This window comes from Cnephaeus nilssonii, assembly GCF_951640355.1.
Source record: "Cnephaeus nilssonii genome assembly, chromosome: 7".
Taxonomy (NCBI): Eukaryota; Metazoa; Chordata; class Mammalia; order Chiroptera; family Vespertilionidae; genus Cnephaeus; species Cnephaeus nilssonii.
The window spans coordinates 34,490,682-34,511,458 of record NC_137078.1 but is presented as its reverse complement, the minus strand read 5'-3'; the positions used below and the strand labels follow the sequence as shown (position 1 = coordinate 34,511,458).

The window sequence follows — 20,777 nt, the reverse complement described above, 5'->3', positions numbered from 1 at the left end:
TACATGGGTTGGAAAGGTAAGATGGAATAAGAAAAAGATATTTAGAAATTTCATAGAAAGAAATGGAATTATATATATTAGAAATAGTTTACAGTTAAGCAAACTTGGGCTAGAAATACTTGCCTAATGATGGTTTTTATTTACCAAAAACGTCTTCTAAAGTTAACTAACTTTATATTGTTAGATTCATTTGACTTTTTAAATGCCTTATAGGTTGTCAGAAGTGGAGGCATTGCCAGTCTCAGAACTGTTCTCCTAGGGATGTGTGTCACAAAGGATATTCTCTGATAGTGATGAGCACAGCCTAGGGAGTAAACCTTGAGACTAATGTATTTGAGGCAAGGCTAGAGGCAGGTGTGGATACTCCTTATGCGTGGCTCCTTCCCTATAGGCGGCTCCTGGGTTTCCACTTGGCCTTCCAAAGCAGAAGAAACTGTTTTTCTGTAGCATAGATTAGGAGGAACAGCGAAGTTTGATACACCTTTATTGCTTCAGTAAAAGCTCCCCACTATTCTGTAGAGATCAAGAGAGAAAATATCTAAGGCAACACTGCAGGGCATCTTGGGAAAAAGAATAACAAAAGATCCAGAGTGTAAAATATTTATTCTTTTCTGAGAAAAAGATTTTCAAGATACTCAGGAAAATTACTGAAGGTGTAGTGGTTCTAGGTCATGATCGTCTTGAATACCAGTGCTAGATGTGGGTCTCTTATTTTGTAAAAACAAAACAAACAAACAAAAACAATTTCAGTCAGGAGTGTAACAACATTAGAATTTATATTTAGGAAAAGAATTACTACTTACTATATGGAGAATGAATTAAGATGAAGATGCTCTGATGTAGTTGAGACCAAGTAGAAAATCTGAGTGCCATAGTCTAAGAAAGAAATTATGAGGACCAAAATTAAGGCAGTAAGTAGACAACTAGGGGCTCAGTGCACAGATTTGTGCACCTTGAAAGGAACTATGGGCTGCGAGGCTATGGTGGGCGCAGGGATGGGGTGGGTCTCAGCCCATCCTCTGTGCCAGCACCTGGCCCCTCCAGCCCGGTCCCGTGTCTGCCTGCAGCCCTGCTCCCACCCCTGCTGCTGCTCCCATGCACTGATGGTGCCAGCCCCACTCACACCTGCTGACCGCGGAAAGTGATTGGGGCTGGCAACAGCAGCAGGTGTGAACGGGGCCAGCACTGTCAGCGGGTGCGATTGGCAACTGCTGCCCCAATCACCTCTCAGGAGCAGGGGGAGGTGAAGAAATCCTTAGGGGTAATCGGAGCTGGTAGCTGCTGCTCGTACCTGCTGACGGTGCCAGCAGTGGGTGCGAGTGGGGCCAGCGCCAGAAGCAGGTGCGAGCACTGGGTGGGACCATGGTGCACAGGAGCAAAGAATTTTCAGTAGCCACCAGAGGCTCATCCCGATGACAGTGACCAGCGCCCTGCCTTCATCTGGTGCCCCCGCTCACCTGCTCCACCATCTGGCCGTGGCCGATGCCTGCCATATTCCATGCTCTACCTCCTGCTGCTGATGCCCACCATGTTCCACACACGCCCCCTGGTGGTCAGCACACATCATAGCGACCGGTTGTTTGGTTGTTCCACTGTTGGGTATATTTGCATATTAGGTTTTATATATACATACTAGAAGCCCGATGCACGAAATTCAAGGGCACGTACCCAGTAGGGGGTGTGCAGCCTCAACCCAGCCTGTACCCTCTCACAATCCAGGACTGCTGGCTCCCAACTGCTTGCCTGCCTGCCTTCCTGATTGCCCCTAACCACTTCTGCCTGCCAGCCTGATCACCCCCTAACCACTCCGCTGCCAGCCTGGTTGATGCTTAACTGCTCCCCTGCCAGCCTGTTTGCCCCAACTTCCCTCCTCTGCCAGCCTGGTCACCCCTAACTGCCCTCTCCTGCAGGGTTGATCACCTCCAACTGCCCTCCCTTGCAAGCCTGGTCCCTCTCAACTGCCCTCCCTTGCAGGCCTGGTCCCTCACAACTGCCCTCCCTTGCAGGCCGGGTGCCTCCCAACTGCCCTCTCCTGCTGGCCATCTTGTAGTGGCCATCTTGTGTCCACATGGGGGCACCTTTATTGTGTGTTGCAGTGATGATCAATCTGTATATTACTCTTTTATTAGATAGGATAGAGGCCTGGTACAGGGGTGGGGGCCAGCTGGTTTGCCCTGAAGGGTGTCCCAGATCAGGGTGGGGGTTCCCTTGGGGTGTGGGGCGGCCTGAGCGAGGGGCCTGTGGTGGTTTGCAGGCCGGCCACACCCCCTGGCAACCCAAGCAGAGGCCCTGGTATCTGGAATTTATTTTCCTTCTACAATTGAAACTTTGTAGCCTGGGGTGGCAGCCATTTCTGTGGCAGTTAATTCACCTTCTACAGTTGAAACTTTGTAGCCTTAAGCAGGTGAGCCCGGCCAGGGTGTGCGGAAAGCTTTGCTTACCCTGTTGCCGCCGGCAACCCTGGCCTGCTCTCTCAAGCTCCATTCTGCCGCCATTTGTATGAATTTGTTTACCTTCTATAATTGAAACTTTGTAGCTTGAGTGGAGGCTTAGGCCTGCAATGGCTATGGAAAGCTTGGCTTCCTCTATTACCTGGGAAACCTTGCTCTCTGTGGCTGTAGCCATCTTGGATTGGGGTTAATTTGCATACTCACCCTGATTGGCTGGTGGGCGTGGCTTATGTAGCAGAGTGATGGTTAATTTGCATAATACCATTTTATTAGAGAGGATAGATATATAAATAATTAGCAAGATATTTTTATGGCAGAATTGGTAGGCTTTGCTAGAATTAGTATCTTATCAGAGTTTTATCCAATAGTTGGGTTGAAAATAACAGGCCAGTACTCATTTTGGACATGGGAGATGCTGCAGAATATCTAATTGGAAATATGCAACCAGAAATAGGTGGAAACTAGTCCTAGCTGGTTTGGCTCAGTGGATAGAGTGTTGCCCTGTGGACTGAAGGGTCCCAGGTTCGGTTCTGGTCAAGGGCACATGCCTGGGTTGTCGGCTCGATCCCCAGTGGGGGGTGGGGGGGAGAGGAAGGGGAGCGTATAGGAGGCAGCCAATCAATGATTCTCTCTCATCATTTATGTTTCTCTCTCTCTCCTTCCCTTCCTCTCTGAAATCAATAAAAATATTTTTTTAAAAAATAGGTAGAAACTATAACAAGAACTATAACTTGGGAATTCTCAGTATGTAGAGAAGCTATTTGAAGCCATGAGAATGAATGTATGAAAATACTCAGGAAAATGTGCAGAGCAGGAAGAAAAAGGTCGAGGATAAAATTCTAGGAAACAAAACTTCCTCATTAAGTGGAAAAAATAAGTTAAAAGGAGATAATAGAAGATGGAAGAGGAGAAAAAAATGGTATAACAGAAGTCCAGGAAGAGAGGTTTTTAGAAGGATATCATCACTGAGAGTATTACTACAAAACATTAAATTAGGATAAGGAATGAGGAGACAGGATTAAAACTGGCAATGTGAGTGGTTTTTGTTGTTGTTGTTGTTGTTTTTAGCTTTTGCAAAAGCTCTTTTAATCACCATTGTAACTGGGACCAAAACCAGATTATTATAAATTGAGAATTAATGGAATCTGAATATAGCCAGCCTTGTCAGAAGTTTGCTGGTGAAGCAGATAGGAAGGAAAGATACCTGTGACTTTAACACCAAGCTTTTTTTTTTTTTCTAAGACTGGGAGACATCGTTTTGTTTTGAGTTTTTTTAATCAGGGATTTGAACATGTTTAAAGGCTGGTCAGAAGGGAAAAGTTGCTGTTTTCATTATAGTAAGTTAATAGAAGAATGATAGGGATAGTCTTGAAGAAGAATAAAGAGAATGAAAAACAATTGGAAAGAAGAAAGTCAAGATGGTTTAAAAAAAAATCCTATCTATGAAAAGGTAGGCTTGACATATCTAAGTCTTCAGTTGGAATCTGTTATTGTATTACTTCAATTTCTGTTTACATGTGATTATAACGTGATGTGTAAAGAGAAAGTTTGGGTGATGTTAGAGTGGCTGGCTGGCTGTTCTGCTACACTTACTCATTTTTCAGAAACAACATGGTTTGCATTTGTCAACTGTAGGTGGCACTATGTTCAAGAGAAACTGTAAATATATAAAAGCTATAAAATGTATATAGAATTTCACTTTCCTGGAACTTAATCTCGATAGAAAAAATTTGGGGTTAAACCTCTAATTTAAACAACGAAAGTAAGAAAAACATTACTGAAGTTTTCTTACTTAAAAAAAAAACACAAACAGCCGAAACCAGTTTGGCTCAGTGGATGGAGCGTCAGCCTGCGGACTCGGGGGTCCCGGGTTCGATTCCGGTCGGGGGCATGTGCCTTGGTTGCGGGCACATCCCCGGTGGGGGGTGTGCAGGAGGCAGCTGATCGATGTTTCTCTCTCATTGATGCTTCTAACTCTCTGTTCCTCTCTCTTCCTCTCTGTAAAAAATCAATAAAATATATTTTTTTAAAAAACAAACAAAAAAAAAACACAAACACATGACAAAATATTAGAGTAAGCAAAATATTTTTAAAATTGAATTTTCGGTGTCATCAGCTTTTTTTAAAAAACCTCTGCCATTATCTCTACATGAACTGAAAGATGTCTAATTTTTTTCCTTAAAATAAGTTGACATTTTTAGTCATAAGGAATTACTACCTTATCCTTATAAAACTTAACCTTTCCCCAGCTTATAAACCTCTCAATTTTATTAAGAATTTTTTAAAAACCAAAACTGTCAACAGTGTGGATTTGCATGGCAAATGGAAAGGTACATCAAAGAGTTTGCTATCTAGCAGAAAAAACAACAACAAACAACTTGAATATGAACTAAAAAATATAATATGCCCTAAAAGAATCAAAAATGAAATTTAAGGAGGTGGTAAGGCAGAATAACCTGATTTCTTTGGCAGATATGTATTTTACAGGATAAATAAATATAATTTGAGCTGGGTATTAGAGAAAAAGTAAGACCTATCTATGTGTATCTAGGATTGGAAGGCATTCTGTATGGTGGAAACAGCATGAATGAAGGTATTTAGGAAACCAGTCACTTGATGTGGTTAAAGCTTTGACTGGATAAACAGAAATACAAGGAAATAAATTTGGAAATGTAAACCTGGTTCAGAAAATAAAGAACCTTGATATCTAAAGACTTTGGACATGGTGGCAACGGTATAGTCAGTGGGTAACCAATGAAGGTGTTTTTGAGCAAAGGGGTGTGATTCAAGGTAATTAATCTGCCAATATTCTGTAGATCAGTTGGAGGAATGGGACATAGAGACCAGAGGAGGAGGAGAGCAACTGGGGTGTTGCTTTAACTGTTGATAATAATCTGTGTTATATCCTTAAGACTCTTATCATTTTACTTTACTGCAGGGCTTTTTAGCCATGTTCCAAAGTATAGGCTTCATAAGCTAGTGATCCCCTGTCATAGAGTAGGCTTGAAGCCGACTTGCATTTGCTCAAGTGTACAATGATCCTTCATGGGTGATCATCTTGGTGTCTATGACTTCTAGTCTCATTTTTACAACTCAAGGATCCAAGCCCCAGATATATTTATATAACTCTACTGAACATCTATTCTTAAACATAACATAAGCATGTCAAACAGCATTTCAAAACTAAATTTCCCCTTTTTAACCCCCACATTTAAATCATTTCTCTCTAATTATTGATAAGGACACTGCCACCACTTACTCCGAATTAGCAAACTGAGTCATTTAGAATTTACTTGACATATATACTCTTTCTACTTCTTGAATAATATTTGGCCCCAAGCAGAAAAGGGATATAGTTCTGTACTTATAGCTTTCCTCCCTGTTTTTCCATTCCTTGTTGAACTGAGAAAGCATATATACATTGGGCCATCCTATATAATAAAAGGCTAATATGCAAATCGACCAAACGGCAGAACAACCGGTCGCTATGACATGCACTGACCATGAGGGGGCAGGTGCTCAATACAGGAGCTGCCCCCTGATGGTCAATGCGCTCCCACAGGGGGAGTGCTGCTCAGCCAGAAGCCAGCAAGCACAGCAGCGGTGGTAGGAGCCTCTCGCCCCTGTGCAACAGCACTAAGGATGTCCGACTGAGGGCTCAAGCCCGCTCCCCACCATCAGTCAGCCATCCCCCAAGGGCTCCCAGACTGCGAGGGGTGCAGGCTGGGCTGAGGGGGACCCCCCCACACACCCAAGTGCATGAATTTCATGCACCAGGCCTCTAGTATAGGAATAGACACATTTAAATTTTGTTCATACATCCATTGATAGTGTTTTGTTTCACCCTCCTATGCTCACTTCCTATCCCTTAATGTTCCTCTCTCCTTCAAGCCTCAACTTCAATTAGTGTGATTTAGCCAGAGGATCAGTCAAGGGATTGATGGGTGGTAGAGCTTAAATGTAAATTCCTGCATATGCAAGTGGCCAGGAATTTGTGAACTTGAGTCAGTGAACAAAGGTAATGGTACAGTTTTTATTTGTTCCCTCTGTCCTTTTGTCACTCGTTAGGACCTGTAGACTATAACTAGAGAGAATTGAAACAGAAGTGACCCAATTAAGTTTCATGCATCAAGATGCTCTTGGTCAGAAATGACAAAAAACTCAGCTCAAACTGACGTAAACAATAAGGAATTTTGTTACCATACAAAACCAGTAGTCCACATATAGGTCAATTGTTTAGGCATGGTTTAACAAAGGTGCAAGCTCTTTCTGCATTTGTCTTCATCCATAATAAATGGCATATTTGTATGAAAGCTTAATAATTAATAGGATTCATAGTTCTCTTCATCTTGAGTCAAACCAACCTTTTGCTATTCTCATCCTCTCACTAGCTACTATAGGTGTTTGGTGTCTTGTTTCTTCCATTCTTTGAGTTTTCTTTGTTCTCAGTTTGGCCACCAGGATGCATCTTTCCCTAGAAGCCCTCCAGGCGTCCTCAAACTACAGCCCACGGGCCACATGCGGGTGTTTTTGCCGTTTTGTTTTTTTACTTCAAAATAAGATATGTGCAGTGTGCATAGGAATTTGTTCATAGTTTTTTTTTAAACTATAGTCCGGCCCTCCAATGGTCTGAGGGACAATGAACTGGCCCACTGTTTAAAAAGTTTGAGAGCCCCTGGTATGCCTTCTCTTTCTTAAATGATCCATGTGGGTAGGATTACCGTGATTGGTTTGTTCCAATGGAGCTGAGGTCACCCTACACACTGGAGGACTGCTGTAGTTTTGGGACAGATAAAATATATTTTGGTGGGTGAACCACAATGTCAGCTTTAATTTATGCTGACAAAAAAAAGGGGAGGGGGAGGGGACAGAAATAGAGGTGGTAAATTTCAAGTGAAAAATGTTTATTTTACAATATAATGATTCCCAGGAAAGTTGAGAGGTATCAAAAGTTTCTGACCCACCCTAGCCGGTTTGGCTCAGTGGATAGAGCATCGGCCTTCGGACTCAAGGGTCCCAGGTTTGATTCCAGTCAAGGGCGTGTACCTTGGTTGCAGGCACATTCCCAGTTAGGAGGTGTGCAGGAGGCAGCTGCTCCATGCTTCTCTCTCATCGATGTTTCTAACTCTCTATCCCTCTCCCTTCCTCTCTGTGAAGAATCAATAAAATATACATTTTTAAAAAAAGTTTCTGATCTAGAGAGGGGGACAAAGACAAATTCTGGACAAGCAAGATGAACTGTTTTGATTATACTGTTTTTAAAATGTTTGCATCTAGGTGATTATGAAAATCACTTGAATGGCCTAACTGTGATGCATCAGTCTGGTGATGACACAATGGTGGTCGAGTCTGAATGTCAAGTTTCTGTGCAGAAGGTAAGAGTAATGTTATTTTTTTTCTCACTTGTATTAAAGGGATTTAAAATTTAATATGGTAATGGCCCTAATGAACGTGAGATTTTGGATCTCTAAACCTAATTTTTGCATATTAAAAAAAAGTTACCTGTGAACAACAACCTTTGCCCACCCTTAGTTCTTATGATTGTATTTATTTGTAAATTCTATAATGCTGGAATTTGCCAGATATCTGGATTTTTGTTGTTTTTTAAATCCTCACCTGAGGACGTACTTGAGAAAGAAACATTGATTGGTTGCCTTCTGCCCCACGTGCCCCAACCTATGCCATTCTTATGGTATCATCTGACTTTGTCTCATTAATCATTTGTATGCTTGCTTTATTTTTCCTATAGGATGATAAATATTATTAAAGTGACTGGTTTATTTATTTCTATATTTTTTGCAGATTATCATACCCTTAGTACATGTTTTACACATTAATTGAAATCCTTATCGTGCATGTTATTTTAATTTATCTTAGATGAATAATTGGAATTTAGCTTATCTGTTTTCATATATTTTCTGACTATAGTAACCTTTTATAAAATTACATTAAGCCTTTATCTATCAAAAAACATTTACCATATCAAAAAACATTGTTATCCTTCCAAAATTTGAATGATATATGCAGACATAGACTGAATCAGATAATTTTTTTTAGGATATAAAAATCAAGAATGCTGACTCTTGGAAAAGTTTAGGCAAACCAGTTAAAACTTCAGGTGTACGGAAATCCTCAGATGAGCTCTTCAACCAATTTAGAAAAGCAGCAATAGAAAAGGAAGTCAAAGCTCGAACACAGGAACTAATACGGAAACATCTGGAACAGAATACAAAGGAACCCAAAGTATTTCAAGAAAATCAAAGGTCTGTAATTTACTGGATTACAGGAGGCCTTGAGAGATTTAGACATATATTTAAAATATATTAAATTTCTATTCTGTTACGTAACTATGATTTACTTATTTTTAGTAGGACATAGAGAAAATTATAATTGCAAGAGAGTAAATTTATTTTTTATTGATAAGTAGTAGTTTGCTTTGAAAAGGATAGAAATAACCAAGTTATTCATTGATTTGCTAAAGATACTAATATTTCTCAATGATAAGTGTATCATAATTTAACAGAAATGTCTTAGTGTTTCCATTCTATGTGTAAGAAGATAGTAGTATATCTTGGTCACAGTTTTCAAAACCCATCACTTTGTTAGACACCAAAAAAAAAAAAAAAAAGTCTTTTGGGTTTGTGTGTGTGTGTGTGTGTGTGTTGTTTTTGTTTGTTTGTTTGTTTTTGTTAGTCTTCGCCCGAGGATATTTTTTCCATTGATTTTAAGAGAGTGGAAGGGAGGGGAAGAGACAGAGAGAAACATGAATGGGAGAAAGACACATAGATTGGTTGCCTCCCACATGTGCCCCAACCAGGACCAGGATGGAACCTGCTCCATCAGTTGCAGGCCAATGATCTAACATTGAGCAAGACTGGCTAGGGCTCAATAATAAATCTTTAAAATAATGTTATGATATATGAAGAAGGGTTTCTAGAACATTGCTTTATATTTGTCATTTAATAGCATACTTTTGTAATAAATTTTAAGGAATTTGAAGCCTACTTGAGTTCTACTATTCCTTTCAGGCACCCTGGCTCCACTCTGGAACCTTTTTCAAATAAGATGCCAAACAAGTGCCTTGGAGACAAGCAAAAAGAACATCAGAAGTCATTGGAAGCTCAAGAGAACAGTAGACTCGGGCTTCTCAAAGACCGAAATTTAGCAAGGGAGAGAGAGCAAGAGCGGAGGAGGAGAGAAGCAGTAAGTGAATTTTGGTTTACTAAATCTAACTAACAAAGGAAAGATTTAACAGAGCAGTGTCTTCACATGTTCAAACATGCATTTGAGGTAGTTTTTTAATGACAGTGTTACCTCTTTAGAGAGGATCAGGTTCTGGAGCTACTACGATATGTGGGTTCAAATACTGATTCTGCCATTTGCTAGATTTTTGGGTATGCGCTAGCTATTTAACCTCTCTGTGCCTCAAATTCCTTATCTATAAGGAAGAATAATAATGCCTATTGTGAAGATGAAATTAATTTACATGTATTGAGTATGTAGGACAATATTTAGCACATAGGTAAAGTGATTTATCACTTACTTAGCAGTGTTGTTACACATGATGGGTCTACTTTAAAGTAGTGTGGACTTATAGAACTTTCTAAAATGATAGAAATGTTATTTATCTATTAAATATAACAGTGACCTGCCACATATGTAGCTAATAAATTTTAATTTTAATGAATTTAAATAGCAAAGTTTGATATTATCATTTTTTATGGTTTTTAGGAGCTCTTTATTAAAATTTCATTAGCACTTTACTAGAAGTTTTCCTTTAGTGACCTAGGAATTTTCTTGTTCATACTCACAAGGGCCTGATTTCAGTCACCCATACGTGATTTCTCAGCAACCTACTTACCACTTAACAATCCAAGTAGGTAACCTGATATAATTTCTAATATCCTACACACTTTCCTGGAGCTGGAATAAACCTGGAACCCACCAAAACTTGACTAATCAAGCCACACCTAAAGGCTTGATAACTGTCACTCTTGACAACCTGAACTCTTACGTTGCTACTTGACAGATCCATACTCTAAAAACCTGCAATGACTTGAACCCTAACAGAGCTCTTTTCATGCCAGTTTCTTTGACCAAGTTTTTTTTTTTTCTTAATTTTCAATGGTTGAAGTGTATATAAGAAAGGAATATCCAGGTTATGGTGCCAGCTGCAGAGAGTTTTCATGCACCACATTTGCACACCAGTGGGGTAGCCTCAGCCAGGCCTGCGCCCTCTCGCAATCCAGGACCCCTTGGGGGATGTCAGATAGCTGGTTTTTGGCCCAATCCCTGCAGACCCAATCCAGACAGGAGGGAGCCCGATCCTGTGCATTCGCATCTATCCTCTGTGGTCAGTGCACGTCATAGCAACCAGTCGGCTGGTCATTCGGTCATTTGGTCACTTAGGCTTTTATATATAGAGATTAGAGTGTTCATATTTAAATCATGGTATTTGTTAACTGGTGTAGAGAATAACTAGTTCCATATCAATTATTCCACAAGTGAAGATTTTTAGTCAGGATGGAAGAGAATCTGAAATATTGTCTTTAAAATATATTTTATTTTATTGATTTTTTTTTTTACAGAGAGGAAGGGAGAGGGATAGAGAGTTAGAAACATCGATGAGAGAGAAACATCGATCAGCTGCCTCCTGCACTCTCCCTAACTGGGGATGTGCCCGCAACCAAGGTACATGCCCTCGACCGGAATCGAACCTGGGACCTTTCAGTCCGCAGGCCAACGCTCTATCCACTGAGCCAAACCGGTCAGGGCTGAAATATTGTCTTTAAATAAAAACAAGTTTCATTACAATATTCTTGGAATTTTGTAGTCTGTTTGGATAGTTATAGGAGTAGCACATATTTCAACTAGGACAATGTATCCAACTCTCATATTGGAGGGTTAAAATAGCACATTCAGGAACCATCTGGATCTGGACAGATATTTGGCATCCTAAGAGCTGGCATTAAGAAAGTAGTCTGGGTAAAGATGTAAGAAATTATCATTTTTGTCTCTAAGGCATATTTAAAGAAATTTTTGTAGTTCATTAGAGTTACACCTAACTTTTTAATATCATTTTGGTAGATAAGTAATAATTCCAAATCCTTTCCCAGATAGCCAATAAAAACATTGATCTCCATCTAAGAAGTCAACCAATTAATTGCAATCACTCAGAGCTGTTGCAGTTTACAGATAAAAAATACAAAACTTGTTTTGAGCTTTCACAGTTGGTATCATTTCAGAGGCCAGAGAATATCTAACCTGAATCACAGGGGCATTTAGAGGAGGCTTCAAAATGTAAATGTTGTTTCCTTTGTCTTAATTAGCCTTTACTTTAGCTTATATTTTTTAATGGTTCCTTAGCATTTAATAAACATTGTACTGGGTGTTATATCTGCAATCTGGTTTGATCTTCATAAATATCTCCATATAAAATAAATTTGCTTAAATAATTTGCTTAAGGTTACATAGTTATTAAGTGGCAGAATTGAGGAAAATCCATAGCTTTAGCATACAATAGTTCTCTTGCATAGGTAAGATATTGGTTCATTCAGAAAGTAATTTGGTGTGCCTGTGCCTAGCATTATGTTGGTTACAGAGATACATGAAATAATGTAATCTCAGTTCATGTTCTTATTAATACCAACACTGAGAATTTTAATTGTAAGTTTTAATTATTATTTATCACATAAACAATATTTAACAAAAATTATACAGTATATATACAGAAATAAAAACTTATATACAAAATCATTATATTAAATAAGTTGGATTCATATTGTATGATCTGATCCAAATGTTGCATAATCATGTTTATATAGATGTAATAAAGTCATAAATGTTTTTAAGTAACATTTAAATTTTCTCTTCTTTTTTATAGATGGCTGGTACCATTGATATGACTCTTCAACGTGACATTATGACAATGTTTGAAAACAACTTTGATTAAAACTCAGTTTTTGAATTAACCATCAACTTAAAATGAATGATATAAAAGATTAAGATGCATATGGCAAAATTATTGCTTTCAGACATCAATACACCAATCTTAATGTTGTATTTTGACTGCTCTAAAATGATTAAACAATTTTCACTACATTTCATAATAGGTATATGTTCATTTTTTAATGACATTACAGGAACTTTTATAATATTGGATCCCTAAAAATTGAATAAATTACCAGATGTTATTCATTTTCTAAATAATTATTTGCTTTGTATTATAGGCCTTGTCTTAGCAATGAAAATCCAAAAGAGATAGTCCCTGTTTGTTTAAAAATGAAGAATATATAAAGGTGTATCTAAAACATAGTTCCTGTTGAGTTTTTAACTTTTAAAACAAATATTTGTCTGCCTTCAAAAATATTTAGAACCACTAACAAATAATAGTTAGTTTCTTTGAGTGTCAGGTTACATAAGATTTTCTGCTGGTTATATATTCAAAATTTATATTGAAATTAGTATAAGGAAAAGATTACCTATGTTTTGAAAGATGTTAAACTTGAGGCAAAACAACTAACAGTAAGTATTAATTATGTATGTAAGTCTCTATAGGAACTTATACAGCATTTCTTAACTTGTATATGTGATAGCAATGGATGTGTAAATCTTAACTGTAGTAAGATCTTTATTTAAATCTGTAAAATATTTTTCTTTCATTATTCTCAAGTTGCTATTTATGTACAAATCATGTGTATCAGCTCCATGTATTTTAAGATTTTGGACTCTTAAAGTGTTATACAATTCAGGCACTATTCTGATACCATCTAAAGTAAAAATTAAAAATGTATATTATGTATAGAAACAAAAATGTTTCTTGAGTTTGTTTTTTTTATAATATACTTTTTGGAAACACTTCTAAACTGTTATCCATTTAAAAAACATGATTAATTAGTGGCTAAAATGATGTTGATACCTTCGTAAAACAGCCAATATTAAAATAATATCATACCTATTCGACTAACCCTATTTTTAACCAAGGAATTCGTATTGTCTACTAACAGTATGAATTATGTTATTTTCCTAAAAGATCATAGAGATATAGCTGAGCTATATCTCTATGTAATCTGTGTATGCATATATATATTAAGATACATGAGAAATACATAGTGGTTACCTCTAGATGATGGAGTAACAGGTATTGCTTTCATTTCCTTTATACTTCAGAATTTTAATGGTTCTTTTTAATATTGATTATGTGATACTTTTAAGATTTGGGAAACTTTCCTTCCAACCTTGATGTATAGGGACAGTGCTCTAACCAACTGAGCTACCCAGCCAGGGCAAATTTTCCATTTTGAAGAGAAAGAATGAGAATAGTAAATAAGAATTTACTTCTGTCAAATGCACACACTCAATCTTTCAACTGTCTTTAATTAATAAAACTGATCAATTATCTTTGTCTATAGATAAGTGTAGCTTTAACATACCTTTTTATATTAAATAATAATGGGTGTCTTTTTATTTATTCATTTGAGAGAGAGACATCAATTTGTTGTTCCACTTCTTTATGCACCCATTCATTGATTATTCTATGTGCCCTGACTGGGGATTGAACCCATAACCTTGTTGTATTGAGACGCTCTAACCAACTGAGCTACTAAGCCAGGGTGATAATGGCTTTCTTAAGGTTTTTATATAAACACTTGGAGCAGCACTTAGAGAGCTGTAATATGAGTATCAGTATTTAGTTTAACCAACTTAAACTTTAACCTTTGCCTGGTCTCTAAGGAGTCTGGCATATTGCAGATGCTCAACAAACTTTTGGTGGGTGGTTGAAATCAGTTTACAAGAGAAAAATATCAGTTTATAACATTAACAGTGGCCCGGTGCACAAAATTCGTGCGTGGGTGGGGTCCCTTCACCTGGCCGACCATTGGGGCCAATCAGAGCAATCTCGCCCGGTCCCAATGGGGGCCAATTGGGTTTGGTGGCCAGGGAGGGACTGCGGGAGGGACAATGGAAGGGCTTCAGGGCATGTTCAGCCCATCTCACCCATTCCCGATTGGCCGGACCCCAGCAGCAAGCTAACCTGGTTGGAGCATCTGCCCCCTGGTGGTCAGTACACATTATAGTGACCGATCGGTCAACCACTCAGTCAGACACTTAGCATATTAGGCTTTTATATATATAGATATTCAGTAAAAGATTATTTGACTTCCCTTCTTACATGTAGTTTACTTTTGTTAACTTCATCATGAAATATTGCATGTAATTTGTTAGCCTTCAATTAAAACCTGGTTTCAGGAGGACCTGTTTCTGTCCTCATCTCTCCTCTCCAACTTCTAAGACTTTTTCGTTGTGTTTTCTGGGATTGGTGATCAGTCATCAACAGTATTCCCTCTATAATCAAACTTTTTACTTGTTTCAGTCCTATTTTTGTTCTTTAGTTCTGCACGTTTGGTCCTTAGGCCATCTGTCTCAGCATCATGTGGGAATGTTTTAGAAATGAAAATTCTCAGACTTACTAAATCAGAAAATCTGGGGATGGGGTGCAGTAGTTTACATAACTGAGCAAGCGCTTTAAGTTTGAGAGCCACACTTGAACTGAACCCTGGCTCTCTTTCTCCTGCAGACTCTCATTTAACTGCCTGTTCTTGTTTTCAGTAATGTTTTGCTTACTTTTAGAGTGCCAATTGAAGACCATTCTCCCTGTTTCCTAAATACCCCAGTTTTATGTTTTTCATGATCATAAGACTATAATACTACTCATAGGTATTTGCCATCCCTGATTCACTCCTTGTTCCCCAGAGGTTTTAGTCTGTTTCATTGTCACTTTCTAAACACTTCTGAAATTCTTGACCTTTCTGCTAATGATCTTAGTATCTAATCAATCATAGCTACTCCTTTGTCAATACCAATAACTAAAACCCTTCCTTAGTCTCAGTTTCAAGCCCCCTAGTCTCTCACTACCTCCTATTTTTTCTAGCTTACTCCCTTGACTCCAGCCATCGTTAGACATCACAAGGACCTACTGCAAATTAATCCTAGTGCCTTCATTCACACAGAAGCTCTCCATGAATCTAACTGGCTAGAGAAAGACATACAACCATGATAACTCATCTCACTTCAAATTCATGAGCATAAACTCAAGTTAGTCTTATATCTGCCCAGAAATCTTACTACATTTCCCTTGGTCCATTCACTCTTGCTAGGCAGTCAATTATATCTCCATTGTGCTCAGAACTCTAACCAATACCACCTCTCCCATCATCAATCTATGATCTAAACATTCTTTTCTTTATGGGAATTTGAAAGTTACTATTTTTAAAATATATTTTTATTTATTTTATAGAGGAAGGGAGAGGGAGATAGAAACATCAATGATGAGAGAATCATTGATCGGCTGCCTTCTGCACACTCCATATTAGGGATCAAGCTGGCAACCTGGGCATGTGCCCTTAACTGGGATCGAACCAGGGACTCTACAGTCCGCAGGCCAACGCTCTATCCACTAAGCCAAACCAGCCTGGGCAGAATTTGAAAATTATTAAGCTACAACTCACCCTTCAAAGTGTAATTCAGTGATTTTCAATATAGTCAATTATGGGAATTTGTTTCTTTATCTTCATATATTCTGGATATTAACATTTTGTGTTATAAATATTGTCTCTAATTGTCACTTGTCAATTTGTTAATTTGTACATAATTTTGTAGAAGCCAACAGTTGAGGTTAATATGTCAGTCCAAAAATCGTGTTACTAGTCCTTTTTTTAAATACATTTTTATTTATTTCAGAGAGAGAGAGATATCAATGATGAGAGAGAATCATTGATTGGCTGCCTGCTGCACAACTCTCCCACCCTCCACTGAGGATCCAGCCAGCAACCCAGGCATGTGCCCTGACTAGGAATCGAACCAGAACCTCCAGTTCATAGTTTGACACTCAACCTCTGAACCACACTGGCCCAGCATTTTTTATTCCCCCCAATCTTCATCTGAGGATAACTTTTTATTGGTTAAGAGAGAAAGGGAGAGAGAGAGAAGCATCAATATGAGAGGAATATTGATGGGTTGCCTCCTGTATGTGCCCCCACTGGGGATTGAATCTGAAATCTAGGTATGTGCCCTGACTGGGAATCAAACCCATAATCTTTTTGTGTATGTGATGAGGCTACAACCAACTGAGCAAACCAGCCAGGGCATGTTACTAATCACTTATATAAGAATATGATATCTAATTATAAATTTTGTAATTTCTCGTTTTAAATCCCAAAGCTTTTATTTAAAGACAAAATGTAGAGACAGTAAGAATTTCTCTTTCCCAGCCCAGCTATTGAGAAATTAGAGCTTATATGCTCAAGAGGCTTTGAGGGGCTTGTTTTTTCTTAATGCATCACGAGCATCTATCTAGGTGTAAGTACCACTTTCCCATTATCCTCACCAGCATTAGATGTTGCTGCCCTCATATTCTTTTATACTTCAACTAAAAAAAAAAATAATTGGCTTTTTAAATTGGCATTTCCCAGACTACAAGTGGGGTTGATCATCTTATATTTGTTAGCCATATGACTTGTGTAGTCACTAATATCCTTTATCATTCTCCTTTTGGGTTTCATAGACTTTTTTTCCTTTAGATGTTAGCTCTTCAGCTTATAAACATTTTTTACAATCTATTGTTTGGCTTTTCAGATTTATATTTTTTCTATTACAATTTAAATTTTTTAAAAAAAACTTTGTTGTTGAAAGTATTACATACGTCTCCTTATATTCCCCATTGACTTCTCCTACCCCACCTCTTCCACCACCCTATTGTCTGTGTCCACAAGATGTGCATACAAGTTCTTTAGTTTATATAGTCATTTTAGTGATTTTCCTGTATAGTGTCAGGATATTCTTCTTTGTTTTGGAATGTATCCTTCATATCAAGATGATAAAATAGTCTTATAATTTTTTGCACTAAAAACATCCAGATATAATTAATATTTTTATCCTAAAATTCCAGATGGATTAAAGATGTTTTTATATATGGTATGAGGTAGGGGGACATATCTCTCTTTCTAAACTATCAATTATGCTATCACAATGTGCTTACTGAACCTCTGAATTAAATAGCTGTCACTCTATTATTTTATAATCACTTATCTAATTTGTAAAAGTTGAGTGCATAAATAAGTGGAACAACAAAATCGATTCTGCCCCCCTTCATCTCTCTAAGATCTATAAAGTAAATTACTTTTTAAAACTCAACAGTAGCCCTAGCTGACTTGGCTCAGTGGATATAGCGTCAGCCTGCGGACTGAGGGTTCCCAGGTTCGATGCCAGCCAAGGGCACATGCCTGGGTTGCGGGCTCAATCCCCAGTAGTGGGTGTGCAGGAGGCAGCCGATCAATGATTCTCTCTCATCATTGATGTTTCTAGCTCTCTCTCCTCCCTTCCTCTCTTTAATCAATAAATATATTTTAAAAAAACTCAACAGTACAATAACAAACTAAATAAATAGGCAAAAACCCCCAAAATTTTGCCAAAGAGGATATACATATGGCAAATATATATATGAAAATATTTTTTAGCCCTAGCTGGTTTGGCTCAGAGGATATAGTGTCAGCCTGAGGACTGCAGGGTCCCAGGTTCGATTCCAGTCAAGGGCAAATGCCTGGGTTGCGGGCTTGAGCCCCAGTTGGGGGTGTGCAGAAGGCAGTCAATCAATGATTCTTTCTCATCGTTGATGTTTCTATCTCTCTCACCCTCTCCTTCTCTGAAATAAATAAAAACATATTTTACAAAAATATTTTAGCATCATTAACTATCAGTGACTAATGAGATCAGAAAGATTAAAATGAAAAATAGTGACAATACAAAATGTTGACAAGTATGCAGAGAAATGGATCCCTCATACATTGCTGGTGGTACTTAAAATGATATAGCCACACTAGAAACTAGTTGGCAGTTTCTTATAAAAAAACATTTAAAGCCATATGAAAAAATCCCAAAAGGTTATAGACTATATGATCTCATAATATTTTTGAAATGAGAAAAAATTGGAAACAGAACAGATTAGTGGTTTCTAGGAGGGAAAAGGTGTAGGTGATATAAAAGGGCAACAAAAAGCATCCTTGTTATAGAAATGTTCTGTACTCTTAACTTTGTTGTTGAATACACAAAGTTACATATATGATAAAATTATAGAGTGTAAATTACATTGCATAAAGTGTCCACAAGTTCTCTATTCTCTTATGCTTACACTAGAGTCCCGGTGTACAAAATTCATGCACAGGGGCGGGGGGTCCATCAGCCCAGCCTGCACCCTTTCCAATCTGGGACTGTTGGCTCCCAACCGCTTGCCTGCCTGCCTGATTGCCCCTAATCGCTTCTGCCTGCCAACCTGATCACCCCTAACCAATCCCCTGCCAATCTGATCGATGCCTAACTGCTCCCCTGTTAGCCCGAATGCCCCTAACTGTCCTCCCCTGCAGGCCTGGTCACCCCCAACTGCCCTCCCCTGCTGGCCCATCACCCCCAAGTGCCCTCCCTTGCCAGCCTGGTTGCCCCTAACTGCCCTCCCCTGCAGGCCTGGTCCTCCCCCAACAGCCCTCCCCTATAGGCCTGGTCACCCCCAACTACCCTCCCCTGCAGGCTTGGTCACCCCCCAACTGCCCTCCTCTGCCAGCCTGGTCACTCCCAACTGCCCTCCCCGGCAGGCTTGGTCGCCCCTAACTGTCCTCCCTTGCAGGCCTAATCGCCCCTAACTGCCATCCCCTGCTGGCCCGGTCACTCCTAACTTCCCTCCCTTGCCAGCCTGGTCGCCCTTAACTGCCCTCCCCTGCTAGCCCAATTGCCCCCAACTGCCCTCCCCTGCAGGCCCAGTCCCCCCTAACTGCCCTCCCCTGCATGCCTGATCACACCCAACTGCCCTCCCTTGAAAGCCTGGTCCCTCCCAAATGCCCTCCCCTGCTGGCCTGATTGTCCACAAATGCCCTCCCCTGCAGGCCATCTTGTGGTGGCCATCTTGTGTTCACCAAGGGCGGCCATCTTTGATCACACGAGGGCAGCCATCTTGTGTGTTGGAGTGATGGTCAATTTGCCTATTATCTCTATTATATAGGAGGATATAAATTTATATTATTAAAATTTTCAATTAAAAAAGGTAATACTCTCAAAAAATTCTAAACTTATTGTGATCATTGTACAATATATACTTAAATCATATATCTAAAACAAATATAATGCTATATGTCAATTACAGGGTTTGGTAAAAGTAGATTTACAGCTGTGAGTTTATCTTGTATTAGAGGCCCGTTGCACGTATTCATGCACTGGTGGGGTCCCTCAGCCTGACCTGCAGGGATCGGGTTGAAACCAGCTCCGACATTCCCCCACCCAGTTTGCAAGAGGGTGCTTCTTGGGTGATACACCCTGGAATCAGGCTCCCTCCTCTCTGGTTCCAGGTGCATCACCTGAAACCGCAGCTGCCAAGTCACTGCAGCTCAGCAGCTCCTGCATTGAGCGTCTTCCCCTTGGTGGTCATTGCATGTCATAGCTACTGGACAGTCACTTAGGCTTTTATATATCTTGTATTATTTATTAACTAGAGGCCCGATGCACAAAATTCATGCAAGTGTAGGCCTTGCTATAAAAATAATAATTGAGGACTGAGATTGCAGGGTAACCAAAATAACCTGAAATCTAAGAAAAGACAAACACATCAAAGTAGAGGCAGGACATAAGTACTGGCTTACCTGAGCAGATACCATCAAATGCTATGTAATCTGGTAACAACAACAAAAATCATCTAAAAGTTGTATCAAATGGCTAAAGGCTGAGTAGCTGAGAATGTAGAACCCCCGGGAACACAAAAGAAATCTGCAAACACTTCAGGCTCTTCTCCATAGACTGCATCCAGGCATCAGTACTCCACAAAGAAGATTTGGGGTGCAAGATAAGGATTCTAAGGAAGCCATCCTTCAGATGCAGGCCTGAAAGACAATGGCAGCAGATATAAGAAAAGCAAAGAGCCCTCCTCGCCCACCCCCCACCCCCAAATCTTTCTCCCCTATCTTCCCTAAAGAATATAAACCTTGCCTTTGCCAGTTTGGCTCAGTCAATAGAGCGATCCCAGGTCGATTCCCGCACTACCTCGGTTGCAGGCTCCTTCCCCTTGCACCCGGGCTGGTGCAGGAAGCAACCAATCCATGTGTTTCTCTCACATGATGTTTCTGTCTTTCCCCTCTCTTCCACTCTCTCCCTAAAAATCAATGGGAAAAGATCCTCAGGTGAGGATTAACAACCACGAAAGAATACAAACCTCACCTTTAAGGCACTGATGAAGAGCCACTGCTGCTGGGGGGGAAGGAAATGCATCTCATGTGCAGACTATCAAAGGTA

At 39.3% G+C, this 20,777-nt stretch overlaps 1 protein-coding gene across 1 annotated transcript in view; it reads left to right on the top strand.

Moving 5' to 3' along the window:
- The window catches only part of BRDT (bromodomain testis associated), a gene marked incomplete at both ends in the record, with an annotated part of 36,963 nt that extends 24,561 nt beyond the window's left edge, over nt 1-12,402 (top strand). The window contains 5 exon segments of the mRNA XM_079776501.1: nt 7,728-7,825; nt 8,508-8,717; nt 9,479-9,480; nt 9,482-9,653; nt 12,334-12,402. Of these exon segments, the coding sequence (XP_079632627.1) occupies nt 7,728-7,825; nt 8,508-8,717; nt 9,479-9,480; nt 9,482-9,653; nt 12,334-12,402 (551 nt within the window).
- Nucleotides 12,403-20,777: the final 8,375 nt, after the last annotated feature.